Genomic DNA, 22,357 nt, shown 5'->3' with positions numbered 1-22,357 from the left:
CCATTTCAAATGTGAGTAATGATAGCCATAGCTGACCCTGTCATTGAAAATGCCTGCGGATGATTCCAATTTATTTTGTTTTACAGCCATTTGAAGTTTTTCAATTCAAAATATAGTTTTACTAACATGACAGAGAGAGAAGTTTTTAATGCCCTAGAGCATTGAAACAATGTTGAATTTTTAGTAATCTATTGAGTTCTACCAAGACTTCTTTGAATGTTTTGAAGAAAATCTAGTTTATGTTTCCCTCAATAAAATGTCAAAGTTTTTATTGAAATCAGGACTGTGAAAAGTTTTATATTGCCGTGCAATAGGTTGTCTAATTAATTGTTTTATTCATTGCAGTAATCAAGAACAAACCTGCCCATTACAACCCAAATTTTGCTCAGTTTACTATCTACAAAAGGATGGCATAAACATAAAAAGAAAGCACAGGGAATTGTACAAAGGAAATAAATGAACTTATTTGCTTTATGTACTTGGATGTTAATACAGACTCAATCAAAAGTTAGTGAAAAAAAATGAAGTTGATTTGAATTTGGAGATTGTAAAATATATCTGTTATGTATTTTAACTTTGCCATGCCTAGACCATCAGCATTCAAACTGCGTATTATTACCCTGCTCTGAACTTATTACTTCTATCTCCCATTTTATTCCTTAGCTCCTCTTGGGCCATTCTCAGTCATCACCTCCTGTAGCAGTACCCCTTCATTTAGGAATTGAGAGCTATGGGGAACTGGCACAGAAGAGTTGAGGCCTGGGGAAGACCTGCCAAGATCATATTGAATGGCAGGGCAGGCTTGAGGGGCTACGTTGTCTGCTCCTGCTCCTATTTTCTTGTGTTCCTGTGTGCCTTCAACTGTGTCTGTTCTGCTCTTTGAAACTTCCATTATGAAGAGGTCCTCCTCCCACTCCTCTCTTGGAGACCTCCTTAAAACTCAAGCTTTGAGCCAGCTTTTGGTAATATTTTCATTTCGACTCAGCATCCATGTTTATCTGAAAATATTTCTGCAAAGCATGTGGAGATGTACTTTATATTACTGGAACCACCTGTTTCTTAAATAATGAAAGTTGAATGGTTTCTATTAATAAACAGCCAACCAGGAACATAGGCTTTGCACCTAATTGAAAACCAACTGATATATTATGATGATTCCCCTCATGAATATGATGAGAATGCCTCTTTCTTCAGAAAAGAATATATATTGGCATTTTAATTGCATAAATGGATACAAGGTTTTTTTTGTAAATTGCTATTTTCTTCTATTCTAAACAGGACATAGACAGAAACCTGATGACCAGCCCAAAGTTGGATTATTTTCAGAACGTTTGAGTGAATTGGAACGCCTTCGCCAAACTGCAGTGAGAGTGGGCGCTTCAACGCAAAGTCCACGACCTTCTCTCAATCCTACACCAGGTCCTTTCAGCCCTCAGGCTGCATCACAGATTGCAGGTATGTGGATGTAGATGAATAAAAACAATATCTATGAAACTATTCATAACCATGTGGACACTAATCCACCAGTTATCTGGAGTCAGTGCTCAAGAAAGGATATTATTTTTGTGTCTTCAATATTTCAGAATATCTGATCACATATTTAAAAAGCATTGGCTTGGAAATCTTGTGATAGAGTGTAGTGCCTTTTTGTGTTGTGCCATAGAATTTTATCGAAATCCTGATCATTAAATACACGGGAACAGTGTAATGAAAAGGCAAATTTGAATATTGTTATGGGCTGTCCATGTTATGTGTGCGCACTACACATATTCCTATGTCTTAATATCAGCTGTCTATAATTGTGTAATGCAGAGATTCACAAAATCCTTAATTAGATGTTGAGGCCTGCTATGGATTAGTTTAAAAGATCTAGGCCACTCTTCAGATAGGTTTTTGATTGTGATCATTCTCATCCACTCCCTTATTAGTGATGGCTTCAGCCTCCACCATCCCTGAATCAATTCAGTGACTAACCTACCCTCAATCTTCTCCTTGACTAAACATATTTAGTGAGTGTTACCATAAGGTATGCATTTAGAGTATAAATTACCTCCTCATTATGTCTGACATGGCATGCCCTATCTTGTTGCACACTTTGCATGTGGTGCATATATGTCAGTTATAGCTCAGTCAGTAGCATTCTTATACCTGAGTTGAAAGGCTCATGCCAGAGACTTAGCACAAAAATCAGAGCAGAACTGAGGGAATGCAACATTGTGTGAGATGCCACACAGGATTGAGAGCAGAGGGAAAACTGACATCATATACACCATAAACCCAATGATAAATTTTATTTGGATATATTCCTTTACAAGCATTTTGTTATTAATAGAAGCATTCCATTTCCATATAAATTCAATTTCTCCGGTGTATATAAATGCAAGGTTATTAAGCCCTGTATGGGTGGCTGCTTATTGACATAATTGACATTTAAATCAGGGCTGGCAGCCATTTGTTTCTTGCAAAATACGGAGACGCCAACTGTACCAGCTAGTCTGTCAGAGATCTGTCAGGATCAGACACGTCAAGATATAAATTACAATTTTTCCTTCATTACACACCTATGTAATTTAAATGCAGTTCAGTTTAATTCAAACAAACTGAGATCCAACCTGAATATTTACAAGTTCCCAAATATTCTTATAATGGTCATTACTGGGTAAGAAGCAACCTAGTTTGAAATGTAAACAATGAAACTCATTTAGAAAATATCACCTCTGGTTAGGATCACATTTAAATACCTTGAACAAAGGGATAATATCAAATTGGTCACCTAGTAAAACATTAACATCAGAAATCTTTTCTACATTGTAGTGGCGCATTGGGTGAGAACATATGTTTACTTGGAATTAGACAATAATTATCATCAGAAAGAAAATAGCAACTTAAGCATTTTAGCTGAAAATTTATGTTTCCTTCTTAACTTTTACCTCCAGATTATACCACATTTTTTCCACATTCCTTTATTTAATATACAAGACATTTATTTATTATTTAATATTTTATTTAATACTTTATTTAATATTCACTATCCTTCAATGCGTGCTGCACCACTCCCAATAGGCTTTGGTGATCCTTTAGAAGAGAGCACCAAAAATTTGTGGTATCATGGCAATACCCAGTAGCAAATAAACAGGAACTAGCCTGCAAGTAGTCGATAAGCCCTTTAAAATAGCATTGATGTGATGTTCTTTCCTGCTGCTGACTGTATTCATTCATCTAAGCAAGGTTAAGAAAGGGGCCTAACTAAAGTAGAGGCGCTAAAATGGCATTACTTTTGTCAAATTGGTGCTACTCATTGATTGACATCATAATATGCCACTCTACATATTTCAAGCAGATGTTAGATTCAAGTGCATGAATGTCCTCATCAACAGTCGAGTATTCCAGCATAGTTACGTTACCAGTTGAGTATCCAGAAATAGAAACTATTGATCTGATTTCCATACAGCAGTTCAGGAATTTAAATGGAAGTAATTAAATAAATCTGCAATAACAAATTAATGCTATTTATGGTGACCCTGAAACTACTAATATCCTTTGGAGAATGAAATTTGCCATTTGGCCCATATATATCTCTGGACCAAAACTTTGAGGTTGACTCTTAACTCCCTAAGAAATGGCCTAGTATTCCATTCAGTTCAGGGACCAGTAGGGGTGGGTAATAAAAGCTGGCTATGTCTGAAAGGCCAACATCAAGTAAACAAATAAACAAAATAATATATGGACACACAAGATGCTGGAATCTGGAGCAAAAAATAAACTGCTGGAAGAACTCAGTGGGCCAAACAGTATATGAGGAGGCAAGGGGATGGTTGACATTTCAGGCTGAGACCCTGCATCAGGACTGAGAGTGTAGAGGGAAGATGGCCAGTATACAGAATGTGAGAGGGAGGGGTGAGGTAGGGGCTGGTAGGTGATAGGTGGAACCAGGTGGGGGGGGGGGGGTGAGGTGGAGGGGCATCCAATATAACTCACCACTTAGACTAGCACATTTCAGGATGAAGTGGCACCCTAGTGCCCAGAATTTTATACCCATTGTCTTTAGTGGGTGAAAGATTATGCAATGATGCAGGATGTTATTTGTAAGCAAGAGTAGGGCACTATCCTGCTAACTTCTTTCAGCTGATGTGATAAGTAATTGTTTTACCTATTATGAGATTGTGTAGAGTAATTATAAAGATCCTGCTTGTTTGGACTGAATTGTCTCACACCCACATAGACAATAGTACAATAGACCTTTGCTTACTGTTTTGCTGCAGGAGTACAGACTTAATGATAAAATGCTACATTTTAAAATTAAGTTACCTACTATTTGAAGATACGTGGGCAAATATTCCCATGTTCCTTCCAGCAACACAATTCCAATGCTTGCTGGGCATTTTACCTGCTCCAAGGCTCTACTCTGATATTGACCAATAAACAAAAGTTATTGTCACAGTGAAGCGCTGAGTTGCTTACTTCAAAAGGTGAAGTGAGTGATGGCTATATTGTCTCATGTAGCATAACATGACTGGTCTAGTAGAATGAAGATAACCAATAAACAGTGCTAAAATTTCCAATGTGCCAAGGACATTCAGAAAACATTTACCCTTTGATTCAAGTTGCCTGTCACTTTACTTCTCCATTCCACTCCCACACTTATTTTTAGTCTTTGATTCTTACGCTGTACTAATGAAGCCCAGTGTAAACTCAGAGAACAGCATCTCATCTTCCAACTCACCACTAAGTTCGACAATTTCAGATAACTAGCCTTTCCAGTTTGTATCAGAACTGGCCTGTAATATTCACTAGAGAAACAAGGACTGAGATGCTGGAGTCTAGATGAAAAACACGATGATGTTGGAGGAACTCAGCAGGCCAAGCAGCAACCGTGGAGAAAAGCAGGCAGTCAACGTTTTGGGTCAGGACCCTTCTTAAGGTTCCTGACCCGAAACGTTGACTGCTTACTTTTCTCCACAGATGGTGCCTGGCCTGTTGAGTTCCTCCAGCATCATAGTGTTTTTCATGTAATATTCACTCATGTTTTCTTTCTTCACAAATATTGCCTCACCTAATAGGTCTTTTCAACATTCCTTTTTATTTCAGATTTCCAGCCACTGCAGTGTTTTGTACCTCACAATTCTAACACCTTTTTCCTTCTTTTCTGTCTTTATCATTTGTTTAAATTTACTTCAGGCAGATCAGTTGCATTTAAATAGTCTTCACTCCCCTCTCTCTCTCAGCTGGTACCACCACCTCTTATATCAGTCTCTCTTGGTCTCCACCCTATCACATACACTCCTTCTGTTCTCACTACCTCACTCCCTTTTCTGCAACTTAAAATATCTTCGGTTTCAGACTCTTCCTTGCCCTGATCAAAGGTCATTAATCCAAAATATTAACACTTTTTCACATAAGGACATAGGAAAATAGAAACAGCAGTAGGCTATTTGGCCTCTCAAATCTGCCCTGCCATTCAACATGATCATTGCTGGTCCGCCCTAGGCCCCATCTCCTCTTCTGTGCCAGTTCCCCATAGCCTTCAATTCCTTGATCTTTCAAAAAATTTTCTAATTGCTCTTTAAATACCTGCAATGACCTAGCCCCCACAATCATCTGGGTTAGAAAATTCCATAGATTCACCAGATACTGCCTGACCTGATGAGTATTTCTAGCATTTTCTGTTTCTATTGTTTAGTATATTTGATTCACCTTTGAATTGATTGCACCAGTCAAAACATCCCTTTAAAGTTTACAAGTCCTTTGTTTCTTTCCTTCACTTATGCATTGCTATTTCCCAAATCAAATTTTGTTCTGGCACAAATAATGGAAAATGTATTGTTTGATGCTTTCCAGCATTTGCATTCCAATGTACACCCACCATCGCTTCCATGGAAAAATAAGGCAGTTGCATCAGATGGCAAGCAACCAGCAAAATGGTTCTCCTCCCAATTTACCTCCCACACCAGGTAGATTTAATGGTGACAAGTCAGTGTAACTGCAGATGAAGATCTGCTGTATGGTTCTGAAAGTAAAAGAGGTGTAATAATATTTTTACATTTCCACTCCTTTCATTGAGAGAAGTAGCTTTTGAGTCCAATCTCTATGCATGGCTCACTTTGAAATGAAATAATGACTAAATTACTTTTATCCACCAGTTATACCAGACTATTGACTGTCATTGCATTAACATCTAAATAGTTATTTCTTAATAATACAACGTAATTGCACTACACCAAACCATGTCTTCTATTGAACAGTTGAATTCCAGGGGCATTTGTTTCAGTGCCTCTTTTGTAACCAGGAGTTATTCTTTATAACAGATGCTCTAAGCAAAATATGCATTGGAATACTTGGCCACAGTCAGCTATCAGTACTTTTTGGGTCACTGCAGACTTTTCAGTAGCTCTCTTTTTAAACATTTTAATTGCTAAAGCTTCTGATTGAGCAAGGAAATGTTTTTGCATATAAACTGGCTGGTAGCATTTCGAAGACAGGGCCACATATTGTGTATTTTTGAATCTACCTATTGATAGCCATTAAAAATACAGAACAAAGTGAAAGGAATTGGCCCTATGTTCTGCCCTATACAGAATTATTCACATTTTAGTTTGAGTTTCATTAATGTTGCCAGTTCTAGCTGGATGTTTTCCTGAAAGTTTCATCATAAGACCTCCCACTTGCAACCAGCTAACCCTGCTAAACGGCTTTTTTTCCCCAAGTCTTTCTCCAATAATTCCATAACTAATAAACAAATCTGAAAAGTATTTTTTACACTGCTCCACTGCTGACTTTTTTTTCCTGTGTCACTCACAGCCATGTTCCAAAGATTAACCTTTAATTTCTGGGAACTATGGCATTAGAATGGAGATGACAACACTTTCTTTCATTTCTGTTAAATACTGAACTAATAAAGTATCAGCTGATGGAGATGTAACATTCAGTTGAAATTTATGTGATTTATTTGGTGACTGGATGACTGATACTGGCTACCACTAAGGATATCATTATACAGTCAATAATCCATGTTGTTATCTGACACTAATATTCAGAGGTTATTGCTATCATATTTTGGGTCCTCTTTGATATGTTGAGTTCCTATCTGTTACATTGTTGAAAGCCCTTTGTTACTGCTTCTGCGATTCTTTTATAGCAATGATAGATTACAACATGAGGATTCAGCCACTGGTTTTATAGTTCTGACTCATGAATAAAAACAATTCCCGACTTCCTTGAACTTGTATTTCTGAAATGTATGCACTGTGACAAAACTTCTAAATTTGCTCATTTATTCCTTTATTAAACAACGATAAAATTAATACTTGTAATTTGAATAAAGCTAAAGAGAACTTTTTCTTATTTTAGAAACTAAAAACTACACATCAAATTATGTTCAACAATTCTCCTTTGGGACATTGTATTACCTCAGGGTGCAAGTTGTTGTTAGAGCTTCAACTTGCAATTACAGTGTCTGACAATTGCAGCCTGAATTTGAAAACAACCAGGACATTTTTGCAAAAGTAAAAATTCCACACATGCAGAATATATTCAGAAAATGTTTTTAGTTAACACTGATAAAGGTAAGAGTATCATCAAAACAAGTATGTCTGAGCATTGGACTATTGAGAGTAAGAGATAAAGGTTATTGTTTAATGTCTTGCTTTACATTTTTTTTATATTCAGGTTCTATTTTGTAAGGATGGGGAGTGATGATTGACAGATTTTAATGTGCCAAAAGAAAGTCTACAAAAGCAACTAGACTTTCTTTTGGCAAGTTAACAGAAGAGAAAAGCAACAATTGACTGATTGCTCTGTTTGCAGACCCCAGGCAGGCCCAGTCGTCACCGCCATGGTCATATGATCAGTCCTATCCACCCTATCTGAGTCAGATAACTTCACCTTCCATTCATTCCACAACTCCTCTTTCCTCCGCCCGTGCCACAGGGCTTCCTGCAATCACTGCTGAAGTGCCAAGACGACTTTCAGGTAGATATAATCTCAGGAGTAAACCTCCTACGTACTTTTGAAGGTGGTGGGAGAGGGAGAGGATAAGAATCAATGGGAATTAAGATCTTTGACACGGTTGCTTACAGCAAGAAAGCATTGCTACTTATATTTGAAATTATGTTTGATAATTTATATAACTTGTTTTCATTTTCTCTTCTTACTGTTGAATAGTGTTTGCTTCCAGAAATGGTGCATTTTTTTATAACACACTTGTGGTATCCCTTATCTGAATGGCTGTAATTTAAAATATATGAACATTTTGGAAACAATTATAGAACCATAGAGTCATTCACCACAGAAACAGGCCGTTCGGCCCACTGAGTTGGAGCTGGTGCTGTGATGGAGCTGACTGAATCTACAGCTCTCTGCAGCCTCTTTTGATCCTGCACATTGGAGCCTCCATACCAGGCGGTGATGCAACCAGTCAGGATGCTCTCCACTGTACATCTGTAAAAATTTGCAACAGTCTTTGGTGACATACCAAATCTCCTCAAACTCCTGATGAAGTAGAGCCACTGACGTGCCCTCTTTGTGATTGCATCAATGTGTTGGGTCCAAGATAGATTCTTGGAGATGTTGATGCCCCGGAATTTGAAGCAGCTCACCCTTTCCACCACTGACCCCTCAATGAGGACTGGTGTGTGTTCTCTTGACTTCCCCTTCCTGAAGTCCACCATCAACTCCTTGGTCTTGCTGACACTGAGTTCGAGGTTGTTGTTGCGACACCACTCAACCAGCCAATCTATCTCACTCCTGTACACCTCCTCATCGTCATCTGAGATTCTGCCAACAGTAGAGGTGTCATTGGCGAATTTATAGATGGTGTTTGAGCTGTGCCTAGCTACACAGTCATGAATGTAGAGAGAGTAAAGCAGTGGGCTAAGCACACATTCGTGAAGTGCACCTGTGTTGTTTGTCAGCGAAGAGGAGATGTTATTACTGATCTGCACTGACTGTGGTCTCCTGATAAGGAAGTCAAGGATCCAGTTGCAGAGGGAGGTACAGAGGCCCAAGTTTTGAAGCTTGTTGATTAGTATTGAGGGGATGATGGTGTTGAACGCCGAGCTGTAATCGATAAACAGCAGCCCGACATATGTTTTGCTGTTATCTAGGTGTTCTGAAGCTGAGTGGAGAGCCAGTGAGATTGCATCCACTGTAGACCTGTTGTTGCGGTAGGCAAATTGCAGCGGATTGCTCAGGCAGGAGACAATTCCAGCCATGACCAACCTCTCAAAGCACTTCATTACAGTAGATGTGAGTGCTACTGGGCGATAGTCTTTATAATATGAAAAGGAGTGAAAGTCTTCACTGAGTTCTAGTTATTTCCCACTGTACTTACTTCCAAAGTGTTTACTATATGAAAATTGAGCGGATTAATATTTTCCACAAAGCTATTTTATGAATCCAGGGATAACTTGCAGCAGGGATTCTCCCACTGTATAACAGTATAATACATTAAAGACTTATGGAAACCCAAGGATAAAGGGAGGAACCACACTAGGCCAATTTCTGGTGTACCCAAGTGCAGCCATAGCCAATACGTGTCAAAAGCAGCTGATTATGTGCAAACCATTGATGAAAGGTTCATATTCTCCTGGATATTTTTCTTTCAAGTTGCTCGATAAAAACTTTTTGTTGCTGTATTCTTTCATTTCATCCGTGGGCTTTTTTTTGTTTCAGTTGTTCCAATGCTTTCCTAGCTGGTCTTCAACCTTCTGCCCTGCATTCAAATCTGTATTCATCATATCCTTACCTGAACCAAATCTTGCATACCCATCATCCAAACACTCCCTACCAATGTTTCAGTTTTTAAAATTATCTCCCTTCATTCTGAAACATTCTACAGTCTTTTCTCTTCATATAGATATCAGTTCCTGCAGCCTTTCAACCCCCTGAAAACCTTACGTATATTCCCTTCCAATTTCATCCCACCATTGCAACTATTATCTGCAGCTATTTAGACCCTCAGCTCTGTAATTCTGTTCCTCAGTCGCTCCACATCCCTTTCCACTGACTTCTTTAAAACTTGCCTTTTTGACTCAGCTTGTTGATGAGCAATATCTTCTTCATAATGGTACCAATTTTTGTTTGTTTATGGTCTGCAAAGCATCTTTGATCCTTTCTTCAACGTTAAAACCCCTTCATAAATGTAAGTTGTTGTTGTTGTTGATAATGGCTGTGATAGCGATCATGATAGGAATTTAAAAATTCATCAAGTTATTTGTATTTAGTACAATATTATCTGACCTCAATGTAATGATGAGACAATGACCCTAGGTGACCTTATTGACACTACCACTGCTGATAGAGTAGATAGATGTAAACAGTGAATGGCTGATCTAAAAATAGAAAATGCCAGAAATACTTAGCAGATCAGGCAGCATCTGTGGAAAGAGAAACAGAATAAATGCTTCTGATTGATGATCTTACATCAGAATACTGTTTTGCCTTTTGAGAGCTAACTAGTCTGTTGTAAAAAAAGTATTTCCATGTGCAAGAAAGTAGCTGCATATGTTGGCTTAAAGTAAGATAAACTTTTTTTTATTTTCTCATCAAAAATGTAATGCTTTTCAATTTGATTTAATGTTACTTATGTCTTCAAGGAATGGTGCGCCTGGAGCTGAAAGAGATAGTTTTGATTTCAAGGCTTCTCCAAGGCTTCAGGGCACTCATAGCCATTCCTTTTGGAATACAGCATGGCAGGGAGAATGAGCAGAGGGCATGGAGGTCCAAAGGAGTGAGTATGAGGAATGGGGCAAGGGCTCTTAGCAGGAAGGACCCTAGAATCTCTAGGGAGCAACTCTTCTACCTGGACCTCAGGAACGATCAGTATCAAATTTATTATCACTGACATTGTTTCATGTCATATAAGTCAGTGATAATAAACCTGATTCTGATCACTGGAACATTGTACTACAACTGGAAGTAGCCACCTGCAGGTTGAGCAGGCAGGTCAGTGACTCAAATCTTGAAAGCAGCCATGCCATCTTCATTCTGTGGCACAACAAATAAAGCAGTGGATACTCAGCAACAGGGGTTGTATGTGCTACCACATGGACCTTGATTTCAGTTCACAATTCATACATATCAGGACAACACGCATACTTCCAATATCATGTTGCCACATGGAATTTGGTAGAACAGATTGTTCGTTTGCTCAGGCAATGATTACATTGTCAGGACCACCAGATAAGCGCAGAGGATAGCAAGATTCACAATGGCTCAACCCTTCCCAACAGCTGTGCTTCAAGAAGCTGTAGAGAAGGAGGATATTGAGAACCTGAAGAAGCAGAGGAGGAGGAGGGGTGGTTAGTGGAATAGGAAGGAGGGAGGCAACTTAGATAGCATTTTTCTGTGCTTAATTCATCAGACTACACTCCCATGAAATACGAGTCTGATTCCTTCTTCACTAACTATTACCATTACCATTTTCTAAAGCTGCCCATCACAAAATCTGCCCAACCCCAATGCTCCAATAAACACCAACACAAAAGCAACATTCTGAATGTCAGATTCCATACAACTGTTAGCTAATCACCCTTGTATATTTCCTTGGTGCTAATCATCTCCTGTTGCTCCTCTGCTTATCATCCCAGTAGCTTTTGTATAATTGTTGGAATTCTACTGACTTGCAACGGAGGAGACTGCCGATGGCCTTGCCCCTCTCAGTATGAGTGGCATCAATCTGGCTGGCTGGCGAATTGGCAACCTCAGGGACACTGCCAGTGTGGCATCATCCTGAGAAATCTACCACTGGAATGGGAACATGAATGCTGTCATCCTGAGAAAGCAGAGTCGTGCTTGGAGCTGGTGCTGCTTCCCTGGGATGGTCCTTCAATGCTCCTTGGGAACAGATCACTGAATTACTGCAACAACCTGCAAACTCCCTTGAACACTAATACCCAGAACTGAGAAGACAATGAGCTGATCACTCAATGCAGCAAGCTGAGAATCAGAGAGACACAGAAACTTATGGCATGGAAGGAACCTATATGGATCATTTTTTCAAAGTCAAAGCATGCAATTCATGCCTGAGCTTACACAACACCCGTCCGAGGCATTACTGAAACTCCCACACTTTGGGTGGCTCCTACTTAGCAGTGGAAGCTGATACCTTGCCCACATGATGGTTAGGTCTGCAAGAACTGAATTGCTCACAATTTCCATGTTGCAAAGTATGGGCTTAAAGCTCTGCATAAGGTTGATGCTGGATACCACCATACTCCATGCACGGAAGCTTTGCGACAGGCCTCCCAATGCACCGGTACTTAGGCATGAGCATTCTTCCATTGACTGCTACATCAAAGTCCTTGTCCGAGTCCTCTGCAGTAGAATTCATGTCTGACCTTACAATCTAGTGAGCTTTCTTTATTGCTTATCCCCAAATGCCTTTGGGAAAATTCTGGTAACCTGCCTATTAGAGCAGCTACATGGAGTTCAAGAACTTATATCCAACAACGACAAAGAAACAGTGACATTTGAAGTCCAGATGGTGTGTGACTTGAAGGAAAGGCAGTTGTTGGTAGCATTCTTAAGTGGCTGCTGGCCTCTTCCTTCTAAGTTGAGAGAATGCCGATTTAGAAGGTGTTCTTGAAGAAGTTTTGAGTTGCTGCAGTGCATTTGTAGATGACAGGTGTTACTTATGTAGAGGAAGTGAATATTTAGTGTACCAGTGAAGTGAGCTGCTTTGTCCTCAGTGGTCTTGAATGTTATTGGGGCTTTACTCATTTAGGCAAGTGGACAGTATTCCATCATTCTCAATGCATGCCTCTTCAATGGTAAAACACAAGGAAATAGGAGCAGGTGTAGGTCACCTGCCTCCTCAAGCCTGCTCCACCATTCAATATGATCAAGGTTGATGTACGCCAGGCCTCAACACTTCCAAAATTTGTCTATCTCCACTGTAAATACTTCAAATGATCTAGCCTCCACAACTTTCTGGAGTAGAGAATTCTAGAGATTCACTACCAGGAAGAAATTTCTATGCAAAGATTTTAGGGAATCAGGAAATAATTCACTCACCACAGAATACCTGGTCTCTAAACCCACTCTAGGAGCTACATTATTTCAGAGGTTTGTTCGGTTAACAGATGTGTGATTTGTGCTCAGCAATGTTAAAACCAACGAATGTCAGAGGAAGGTGGTTAGATAGTCCCTTGTTGGTGCTGGTCATTTTCTGCCATGTGTAGACTAAATATTACATGCCTAAATGTGTTAAGTGTTGCCGCCTGCAGACTCCTTCAGATTCCTTCGTTATCTGAGGAATAGTGAATTAAGCTGAACACAATGTACTCATAGGTGAATATCTCCACTTCTGATTTCATGATGGAGGGAAGGTCATTGATGAAGTGGCTGAAAATAGCCTTGGAGACAGCCCTGAGGAACTCGTACAGTAACGTCTCGGTGCTGGGGTGTTTCACCTCCTATAACCACATCTGTCCTTCTTTGTGCCAGCTCTATAAAGGCACAGAGCACACATGTTACATATGCTGCTTACATTGGCTCTAAAGGTTAATCAAACAAAGAGATCCCTGCACCCATTTTCAAGCACTAACCAATTTAGCCCTTGCCATCTTTTGGGGCTAGTTATTGCTCTGCTGTTCCTAGAAAGGCATCTGTTGTGCAGAATCCCTTGAAGTAACTGGTACAGTTAAAAAGTTTCTAAGATTATGAGACCTACGTAATTTCTGTTGCATGACACTACTGAAATTACAAAGATATTTGCTCAATGTTAAATGACAAAAGTAAATGCATGACATAATTTTCTATGTGATTATAGGAAATGCCAGGAATACAAAAAGCTACAGCTTCAATGAAGGTCAAGTATAGAAATTCTTGGTCATGGTTCAAATAATTTTTAAAGTCATCCTGAGTTGAGAAGGGAAAAGTCACTTAAAGTTCCCCTTCCTGATCATTGTCCAATACTTCATGTTTAAGGTGCACAGAGGGATAGTGAATGAAGACAGAATTGAGTTACCCACAATTGAATAGTCAGGACCCAACTCAATGTAAAGGTTCTCACATGAACAAAGATTGCTTAGGTGAAGGGAAATAGCAACACACAAGAATTTAATCTTAGCAAAGGAACAAATGTCTTTTTGGGTGGGCTGGGGGTGGGGAGGGGGAAGAAAATTGATGGGTTAGGATTAAATAGATACAAAAGTAGTTGTGAGTTGTAATAAAGCAGTAGGAACTACTTAAGATTTTACCTTGTGCTTTTTAGAATCATAGAGATATACAGCATAGAAACAGGTCCTTCAGCTCACTTTCCTTGTGCCAGCCATCAGTTATTTATCTGTAGTAAACTAATTTTCCAGCACTCAGCCTGTAACCTTTAATGCCATGGCATTTCAGGTGCTCACTTTCTTAATGCTGTGAGAGCCTCTGCCTCCACCACCCCTTCCAGTTGAGCATTCCCGATTTCAACCACCCTCTGGGTAGAAAGAAAATTATTCCTCAAATCCCTTCTAAATCTCCTTATCTCAAACTCGTGCCCTCTGTTTATAGCTAAAGGGAAAAGTTTCTCATTATCTACCTTATCTGTGTACCTGATAATTTTGTATACCTCAGTCAGGAGCCCCCTCAGCCTTCTCTGCTCCAAAGAAAACAAACCAAGCTTATCCAGTCTCTCCTTATCCAATCTCTTCTCATAACGGAAAGAATCTATCCCAGGCAACGTCCTATTGAATCTCTTTCTACCCACACTGCCCCCCTTCTCTAACCCTGGCTCCAATGCAATCACATCCTTCCTGTAGTGTGGCGACCAGAACTGCACACAATATTCCAGCTGTGGGCTAACTAATATTTTATGAAGTTATATCATAACCTGCCTATTATATTCTATGCCCCCTGCCAATGGAGCAAGTATCCCCCAAGTCTTTTCAACCATGCTATCTGCCTGTGCTGCTGCTTTCAGGAATCCTTGGGCATGGACACCAAAGCCCCTCTGTCCCTCAGTACTTCCTAGAGTTCTACCATTCACTGTGTGTATCCTAGTCTTATTAGTCCTCCCAAAATGCATCACCTCACACTTTTGATGATTAAATTCCATCTGCTTCTTCTGCCCCTCTTACCAACTGATCAATGTCATCTCCAGTTTCCTCCCACATTCCAAAGACGTACGGGTTAGGAAGTTGTGGGCATGCTATGTTGGCGCCGGAAGCGTGGTGACACTTGTGGGCTGCCCCCAGAACACTCTACGCAAATGATGCATTTCACTGTGTGTTTCAATGTACATGTGACTAATGAAAATACCGTATCTTATCTTATCCTTACTATCCACAATACCACCAATCTCCATGTTATCTGCAAACTTACTAATTATATTGCATCAGATTGTTCACGTATATAACAAACAACAAGGGTCCCAGCACAGCTCTGTGGCATACCACTGGCCACAGGCTTTCAATTTGAAAACCAGCTCTTTACCAACATCCTCTGCCTCCTACCACCAAGCCAATTGTGGATTTAATTGGCCAAATTGCCCTGAATCGCATGGGATCTTACCTTTTTGATCCATCTCCCATGCAGGACCTTGCCAAAAGGCTAACTAAAATCCATGTACATGAACCACATTACCCTCATTGACACTTAGTAACCTCCCCCCCAAAAAATTCAAATTAATCAGACAAGATCCCCCCCCCCCCCCGACTATCAAAGCTATGCTGACTGTCTAGGGTTAATCCCTAGCTCTCCAAATGCAGATTAATCCTGTACCTTTGAATTTTTTCAATAATTTCTTTCCCACTAATGTTAGGCTCAGCAACCTATAATTACCTGGCTTATCCCTGCTGCCTTTCTTGAATAAAGATAGCACATTTGTTGAACTTCATTCATGTAGCACCTCTTCTGTGGCCAGAGAAACTTTGAAACTTTCCGTCAGAGCCCTTGCATACTCCTCTCTTGCTTCCCATAGCAGCCTGGGATATATCATCAGGCTCTGGGGATTCATTCACCTTTAAGCCCATAATGACCTCTTATTACCTCTTTATTTTTCTTGGTAATTTATTCTAGAATTCTACCTCCCCCTTCAATGAATTCCCCAATTACAATTTCCTTCTCCTTTGTAAATACAAATGAGAATATTCATTTAAGATCTCATCTACATCCTTTGGTTCCAGAGAGAAATTGCCTCTTTGGGCTCTAATGGGACCCACTTTTTCTGTGGCTACCCTCTTGCCCTTAATATACCATAAAATGCTTTGGGATTTTCCTTAATCTTGCCCATCCAGCTATTTCATGAACCCTCTTCACCTTCCTAATTACTTCTTTAATTAACCCCTAAACATTCTATATTCCTGTAGGGCCTCTTCTCTGTTTTCACATCTCTAAACCAGCAATAGCTACCTTTTTCCTTTATCCAGAAAATTAGAAAATAATCAGTTTACTGAGATTAGAGTTCTCTGAGCTGCTTGCAGTTTAATGGTTAAGATATTAACATATTGGATTTAATTTTCTCCAAGGGAACAGACATTGAAAATCTAAACCATTTTTTGTTTGCAACTGCATTTTTCCCTGTTTATGAAGTAGATGCTAGTTCCTGCAAAGCAATTACTTTTTCCCCTTGGTAACATATTACACAAATCACCTGCTGTTTAACATATTGCAGGGATTCAGCTGTTTCAAGAATATAGTAAGTTTATAGAATAGAACTAAACTAATAACATATTGAATAGTTTTTTGTAATAATCAACAACATGTCGAAAAGTGTAGAACAATCTAACTGGCATTTCTCTGCAATTTATGATTTAAGAAACTCCTTCTGACAGGTAACAAACTTCTCTCATAAATAAACCTGTTTCTTAGTTGAGTAACTTTAATTTTGCTAATTTCCATTCCAATTCCTAAACAATTGCAACTTGTGTCACACTGAATTATGTTCCTGTTACCGAATCAAGACGTTTGGGGACTATTTTGCAAGTTCAACTGCACTATTCAGGTGACTGCAGATTCTGCGGACTAGGAGAAGGACAGGAATGGGATTAGGCAAGCATTCAAATTCTCTTATTCCACATTCCCAAACATATTCTATAACTGGAGCAACAAAGAAGATGCTGGAGGGACTCAGTGGGTCAGGCAGCATCTGTGGAGAGAAATGGACAGTCAACATTTCGGGTTGAGACCCTTCATCTGGACTGAAAGATAGAGGGGAGATAGCCAGTAAAAAAAGGTAGAGGGAAGGGGTGGAGCAAGAGGTAGCAAGTGATAGGTTTATCAGGGTGAGGAAGGGTGATAGACAGATGGATGATGAGAGATTGGGAATAGCAACAGAGGCAGAGAGGTGATAGGTAGAGGTGACAAAGGGCTGCAGATGATGGAATCTGATAGGAGAGGAAGATAGAGCATGGATTCAAGCAAGGGGGGTGGGGAGGGCAGGTGGGTACAGTGGGGGCAGGTGGATATTCCATAACTGGCTGCTCTTTCTATGTAAAAAAAAATGTTACATTGGTTGAATTACCATAGCCTCTGAGGTGAAACCATCACACACATTCCATAACAAACCATTGAAAGAGTGTGAGAATTTCTAGGTTAGGCCCCCAAGTGAGCCAAAAGCTTCAAATCAGCAAATTAAAGCTAAATATATCTTGGATCTATGTTTAACCAGGTCCCAAATGAGAAAAGGTTTCAAAAGCTATTACTATCAAAATGCCATATCAGAGATCACTGTACAGCACTTCCCACTGACGTCCCTCCATTTGGGATCAACAATTTTGGGGTCATATTTTTGTAGCATTTCAGGTTGATGACCTTTCGTCAGAACTGATTTTGTATATTTAGTTTATTGATTGGATTTGATTGGAAAGGTTCAGCTGACAGGATGTTCTCTGCCAAAACAGGACACACCTTCAAACCAGTGAACATACCCAACAGATTTTATCATGTTTTCTATAAAACAATTTTCTATTGCTATGAAATAACAAATAAACATTCTTTTAACTTGAGAATTATTTTTCATTGCGGCAAAATAATAATCTTTACTTTTACAAAGAGATTAATCAGAAATCCTTTGAGAATAATTCAGTTTATTGCAACATATGGGATAGGATGAAAGGATCTGAACTTTCAATTTGTTCGTAGAGTTCTCTTTTTTTTTTAAAAATTGGTTTAGAGTATGAGATGAAAAGCATTTTTACATATTTTGTTTTGAAATAAAAGCAGATGAGAGAAAATTAACCCACAACAGCTGTTGCATTTGAAATGCATGTTATATTTAGAACACATTTAACTTGTCTGGCTAAGTAATATCTTTAAGATATTTGAAAAAAATTACATGCAGCATTTTGATTTGCATCTCCAATAGGCCTCCTGTTGAGTGCCACAAATCTCTTCCAGGTTCTACACAGAATAAAATAGATCCATTTGAAGAATAGTGACGTTAGCAATTTTATCCCAAATCAATTCATAATCCAATTGATGGGGACTAACTCAATACTAAACCTTCAGTTTATTTGACACATATTTACAGATTAGTAGAGAAGGAATAGTGGTAATGCAACCACAGAAATCCCACATACATAAAGCATTCATTCTGGAGTAACCATGGTCTAAGACAGCATAGCTAGGAACAAACTGAATGGAGCAAACAGTAGAGAAATAACCATATGCAAAAATCACGATCCCCCTCTTTCTTTGTCCCACTGAATGCTGGAGTGTATATAAAAATAATAGATTGAATGCAGCAATCTAAGCTTCAGGGATAAATCAACCAAGAGATCGGTACTTCAGATATTTATAATTATCTTTTGCATCTCTTTAAATTCATTATGTAAAATAAGTTGCTTGTGATACAGTTGGATTTAATGTTAGTTTTTTATGACCGCTTTATTTCCCCCCAGCCCCAACTAGAATCTTTGTTTTTGTGTGGTGCTGTTTAAGTGTGAGTAAACATCATTGGCATTATGACAGCTTCATCGAGACATAATCAGCAGTTAATTATGGCCTGCGTTCCCAACATGTTATGTTAATAGGTAACAGTATACAGGAGGCATACATTGTTATGGCATTTATTGCACCAACATCTGACTTACCTTCAGGCAGGTTGAATGTTCCTTTTCATAATCCTTGAATATAGCTTCTATTTAAAACAACATCCTTGGGTATGATATGTGTCAGCCCAGTTTTATTGCTACAATCTATTTTTCTTTGTAGAGAGTGTCCCTGGAGTAAGGACAACTGCAATAAAGTTTTTAATATATCACAAAGCAGGAAGTTTTATTTTGCTTTAACTGAACAACAGCACAGGTATGATTCAAAACAGAGAAACTGAATGCCAGCTATATTTTTCTGTATGTCACAGCAATGCTAGTGCCTGTTTAGTCCAACACACTCAAATGAGATACTTAATAAATCCTTCATTGCTGCAGTCATTATCATGTGCTCTGCCCTTCGCACATGGTAGGAAAAAAAGTGGCATGAAGTTTATATTAAATTTTTTTTCTTTAATTTTCAGGATGTGGGTATCACTGCCATGACTAACATTTATTTCCTATCCCTAATTGCCCTCAAGAAGGTAGTAATGAGCCATGTACCAGAATCACTGCTGTCAATCTTTTGAAGGTACAGAGAGCTATTAGGAAGGAAGTTCCAAGGTTTAGACTCAATATCATTGAAGGAACATACCATTGTACATCGAGTAATACAGCACGGAAACACGCCCTTCAACCCAACTCATCCATGCTGCGTTTGGCCCATATCCCTCTAACCCCTCCTATCCATGTACTTATCCAAATGTCTTTTAGAACTGTATCTCCGAGACAGGATGGTGTGTGACTTGGAAGGGTCTACAGGTAGTCATGTTCCTCTGTGCCTAACCTGTGGCTTGTAGAAAGGTTTGGGGTGTCAGGAGTTGAGTCGCTCACTGCAGGATACCCAGCCTTTGACCTGCTCTGGTAGCCATACTATTTATGTGGCTAGTTCAGTTAAGTTGCTAGTCAATGGTGAGCCTCCAGGAGATTGATGATGGGATCTTAGTGAAGGCAATCCTATTAAATATCAAGAATAAGTGCTTTGACTCTCTATTGCCAGGCACCTATGTAAAACCAATGTTATTTACCACTTACCACTCCTTGCCTGATTATTACCTAGGTCTCACTGCATGCACCTAAGCATTTATTTAGTGCCACTCTGCATCATTCTGAAAGGAAGTGAATAAATTGCTTTTCTTTTCAGAATGAACACAGTAAATCAAAACATGGCTGAGTTTGCAGCAAAATTTGTTTATATTAAAATGTTTTTTCTTATGATTTAACAAAAAAAGTACAGCTAATTTTCAAATAAAAGCAGAAAATGCTAGAAATATGCAGCACGTTATCAGCATTCAGAGAGAGAGAGAGAGAACCTTTCATCAGAAATGGAGGATGTAAGAAAAAAGCTGCAGAGAGAACAAAAGGGAAGGTCTGTGATGTGTGTTGACCTGGAGAAACTGAATGACACAAGTTTTGGTGCTGCCAACCGAGGGGTGGTAAAGATAGATCTGGAGGAAGTATAAATAGGAAAAGACAAATGAAATCTGAAATATCATGAGGAGAGAGACTGGACATGTGAGAAACAAGGCTGCATTGGCTGATTAGCTGAAATTGTTGCATTCAAAGTTGACATCTGAGGGGATAATGTTCCTAGTTTACAATGAACTTGGTTAGAATAGTGTAGGAGGGAAGCCCAAAGACAGGGAGACTGAAAATAAGAACAGAAAATGCTGGCAAAAATTCAGCAGATCAGGCAGCATCTGTGAAAGGGGAAACAGAGTCAATGCTTCAGGTCTAAGATTCCTCATCAGGACTGAAAAAATGAGAAAAGAAACTAACTTCAAATTGCAGAGAGTGTGGGGGAGGGATGGATGCAACATATCAGATATCTCTGACAGGATGAGGCCAGGGTTGCTATGGAGGTATGAAGCTACCTGGTTTACAGATTAATGAGAACAGTTAGAGAGAAAAAATACAAAGGGACCTGTAAAAACTATCAAATGCAGGTCAAAGCTGTTGTAAGGAACTGAAACTGACAGGAGAATGTTGGAAATGCCCAAGACATCAGGCTAAGTCAGTGCAGAGATAAAAAATGAGTAAGTATTACAGTTGGATAACCTTGAAACATAATTGGCCAGTTCTGGTCCAAACAGAGGAGGTGAGTTGCCTGAAATTGTTGAATTCGATATTGAATTCCAAAGGTTGCATCAAGCCCAAATGGAAGATGAGGTGCTGTTCCTCAAACGTACATTGGGCTTCATTGGAATAGTGCAGGAGGCCACAGTCAGAGAGATCAGAGTGGGACTGGGATGGAGAATTAAAGTATCAGGCAACTGGAAGCAGACTGAATGAAGGTATTCTGCAAAGTAATCACCCAACCTTTATTTGGTTCCCCCAGAGTTGAGGAGATCACAATAAAAGCACCAAATGCAGCATATTAAATTGAAAGTTCAAATTTTCATTTGGTCAAAGATATAGTATTGTCAGTACTGAACTTTCACAGGAGTTTCCCCAATCTCATGCTGTAACTCAGATTAGAGATCAAAAGAAGATCTACAGAAGTGACGACCCATGGTGCCTCTGCTGACTAAGAACCCCTGGAGAAGTTCACAGTCTTTATTTCCATGGGCAAAGTACAAAAATGTGCAGCTAACCCTGATTAAGGCCAAGACAAAAACTTCCATAATGTAAACAAGTGTATGATTGAGCATAAGAAGGATGGAGTAACTATTTTTCATTGATGATAGTTTATTAGTTTGAAGACAAAATCCACTGGACCAACCAGAACATTACTTCACCGAACACACAGTACCCCATATTTAAATACCAGAGAGACAGTGGGAATTTCCTTTCAGCTGGAAATTGGTTAGGAATCAGTCCAGTAAAAAGCCTAGCACTGGATCTTTGCAGAACCTCTATCATATTTTCCTCCTCTGGAAATTGCAGGCTCCCTTTTGCTGACAGGAATCAAGCCTGGAAACTACCCAACATCCATAAAGGACACATATGGCAGAATTCCCCCTCCACCCCAACAAAAGAAGGATATATCCCCACACCCTAATTGTTATTTTCTTTAAAATGGGGAAATAGTTTTAATTATCTGCTCTGCCACAGTGTATAAACATTATTCTTAGCTATAGACATCCATCAGAGAAGGCTGAAGTAAGGCTTAAGAACAACATAAATCATACAATATTTGCACAAATCTGCTCCTCTCGTAAAATCTATTTGAGTCCTAACCAGATAGTCTTTGTTATGCCTGCTCCTATTGTCTGAAATAAAGGCTGAAGGTAATCATTAAACTTGCATCATTCTCCGTGTTTTTTTTAATGCCTCCTGTCAAGACATTGTTATGAAGTCAACTAGGTGGCAACTTCTTGGTTCAAATGTCTTCTGAATATTTA

At 39.2% G+C, this 22,357-nt stretch overlaps 1 protein-coding gene across 2 annotated transcripts in view; it reads left to right on the top strand.

Annotated features, from left to right (window-relative positions):
• runx2a (RUNX family transcription factor 2a) overlaps positions 1-22,357 on the top strand; it is a 140,651-nt gene that overhangs the window by 105,644 nt on the left and 12,650 nt on the right. For both annotated transcript variants that reach the window (XM_052024359.1, XM_052024361.1), the window contains 2 exons: positions 1,279-1,455; positions 7,804-7,968. In XM_052024359.1, the coding sequence (XP_051880319.1) occupies positions 1,279-1,455; positions 7,804-7,968 (342 nt within the window). The remainder of the gene's footprint in view (positions 1-1,278; positions 1,456-7,803; positions 7,969-22,357) is intronic.

Source organism: Pristis pectinata, chromosome 10 (assembly GCF_009764475.1).
Source record: "Pristis pectinata isolate sPriPec2 chromosome 10, sPriPec2.1.pri, whole genome shotgun sequence".
NCBI classification, from domain to species: domain Eukaryota; kingdom Metazoa; phylum Chordata; class Chondrichthyes; order Rhinopristiformes; family Pristidae; genus Pristis; species Pristis pectinata.
This window is presented reverse-complemented; position numbering and strand designations above follow the sequence as displayed.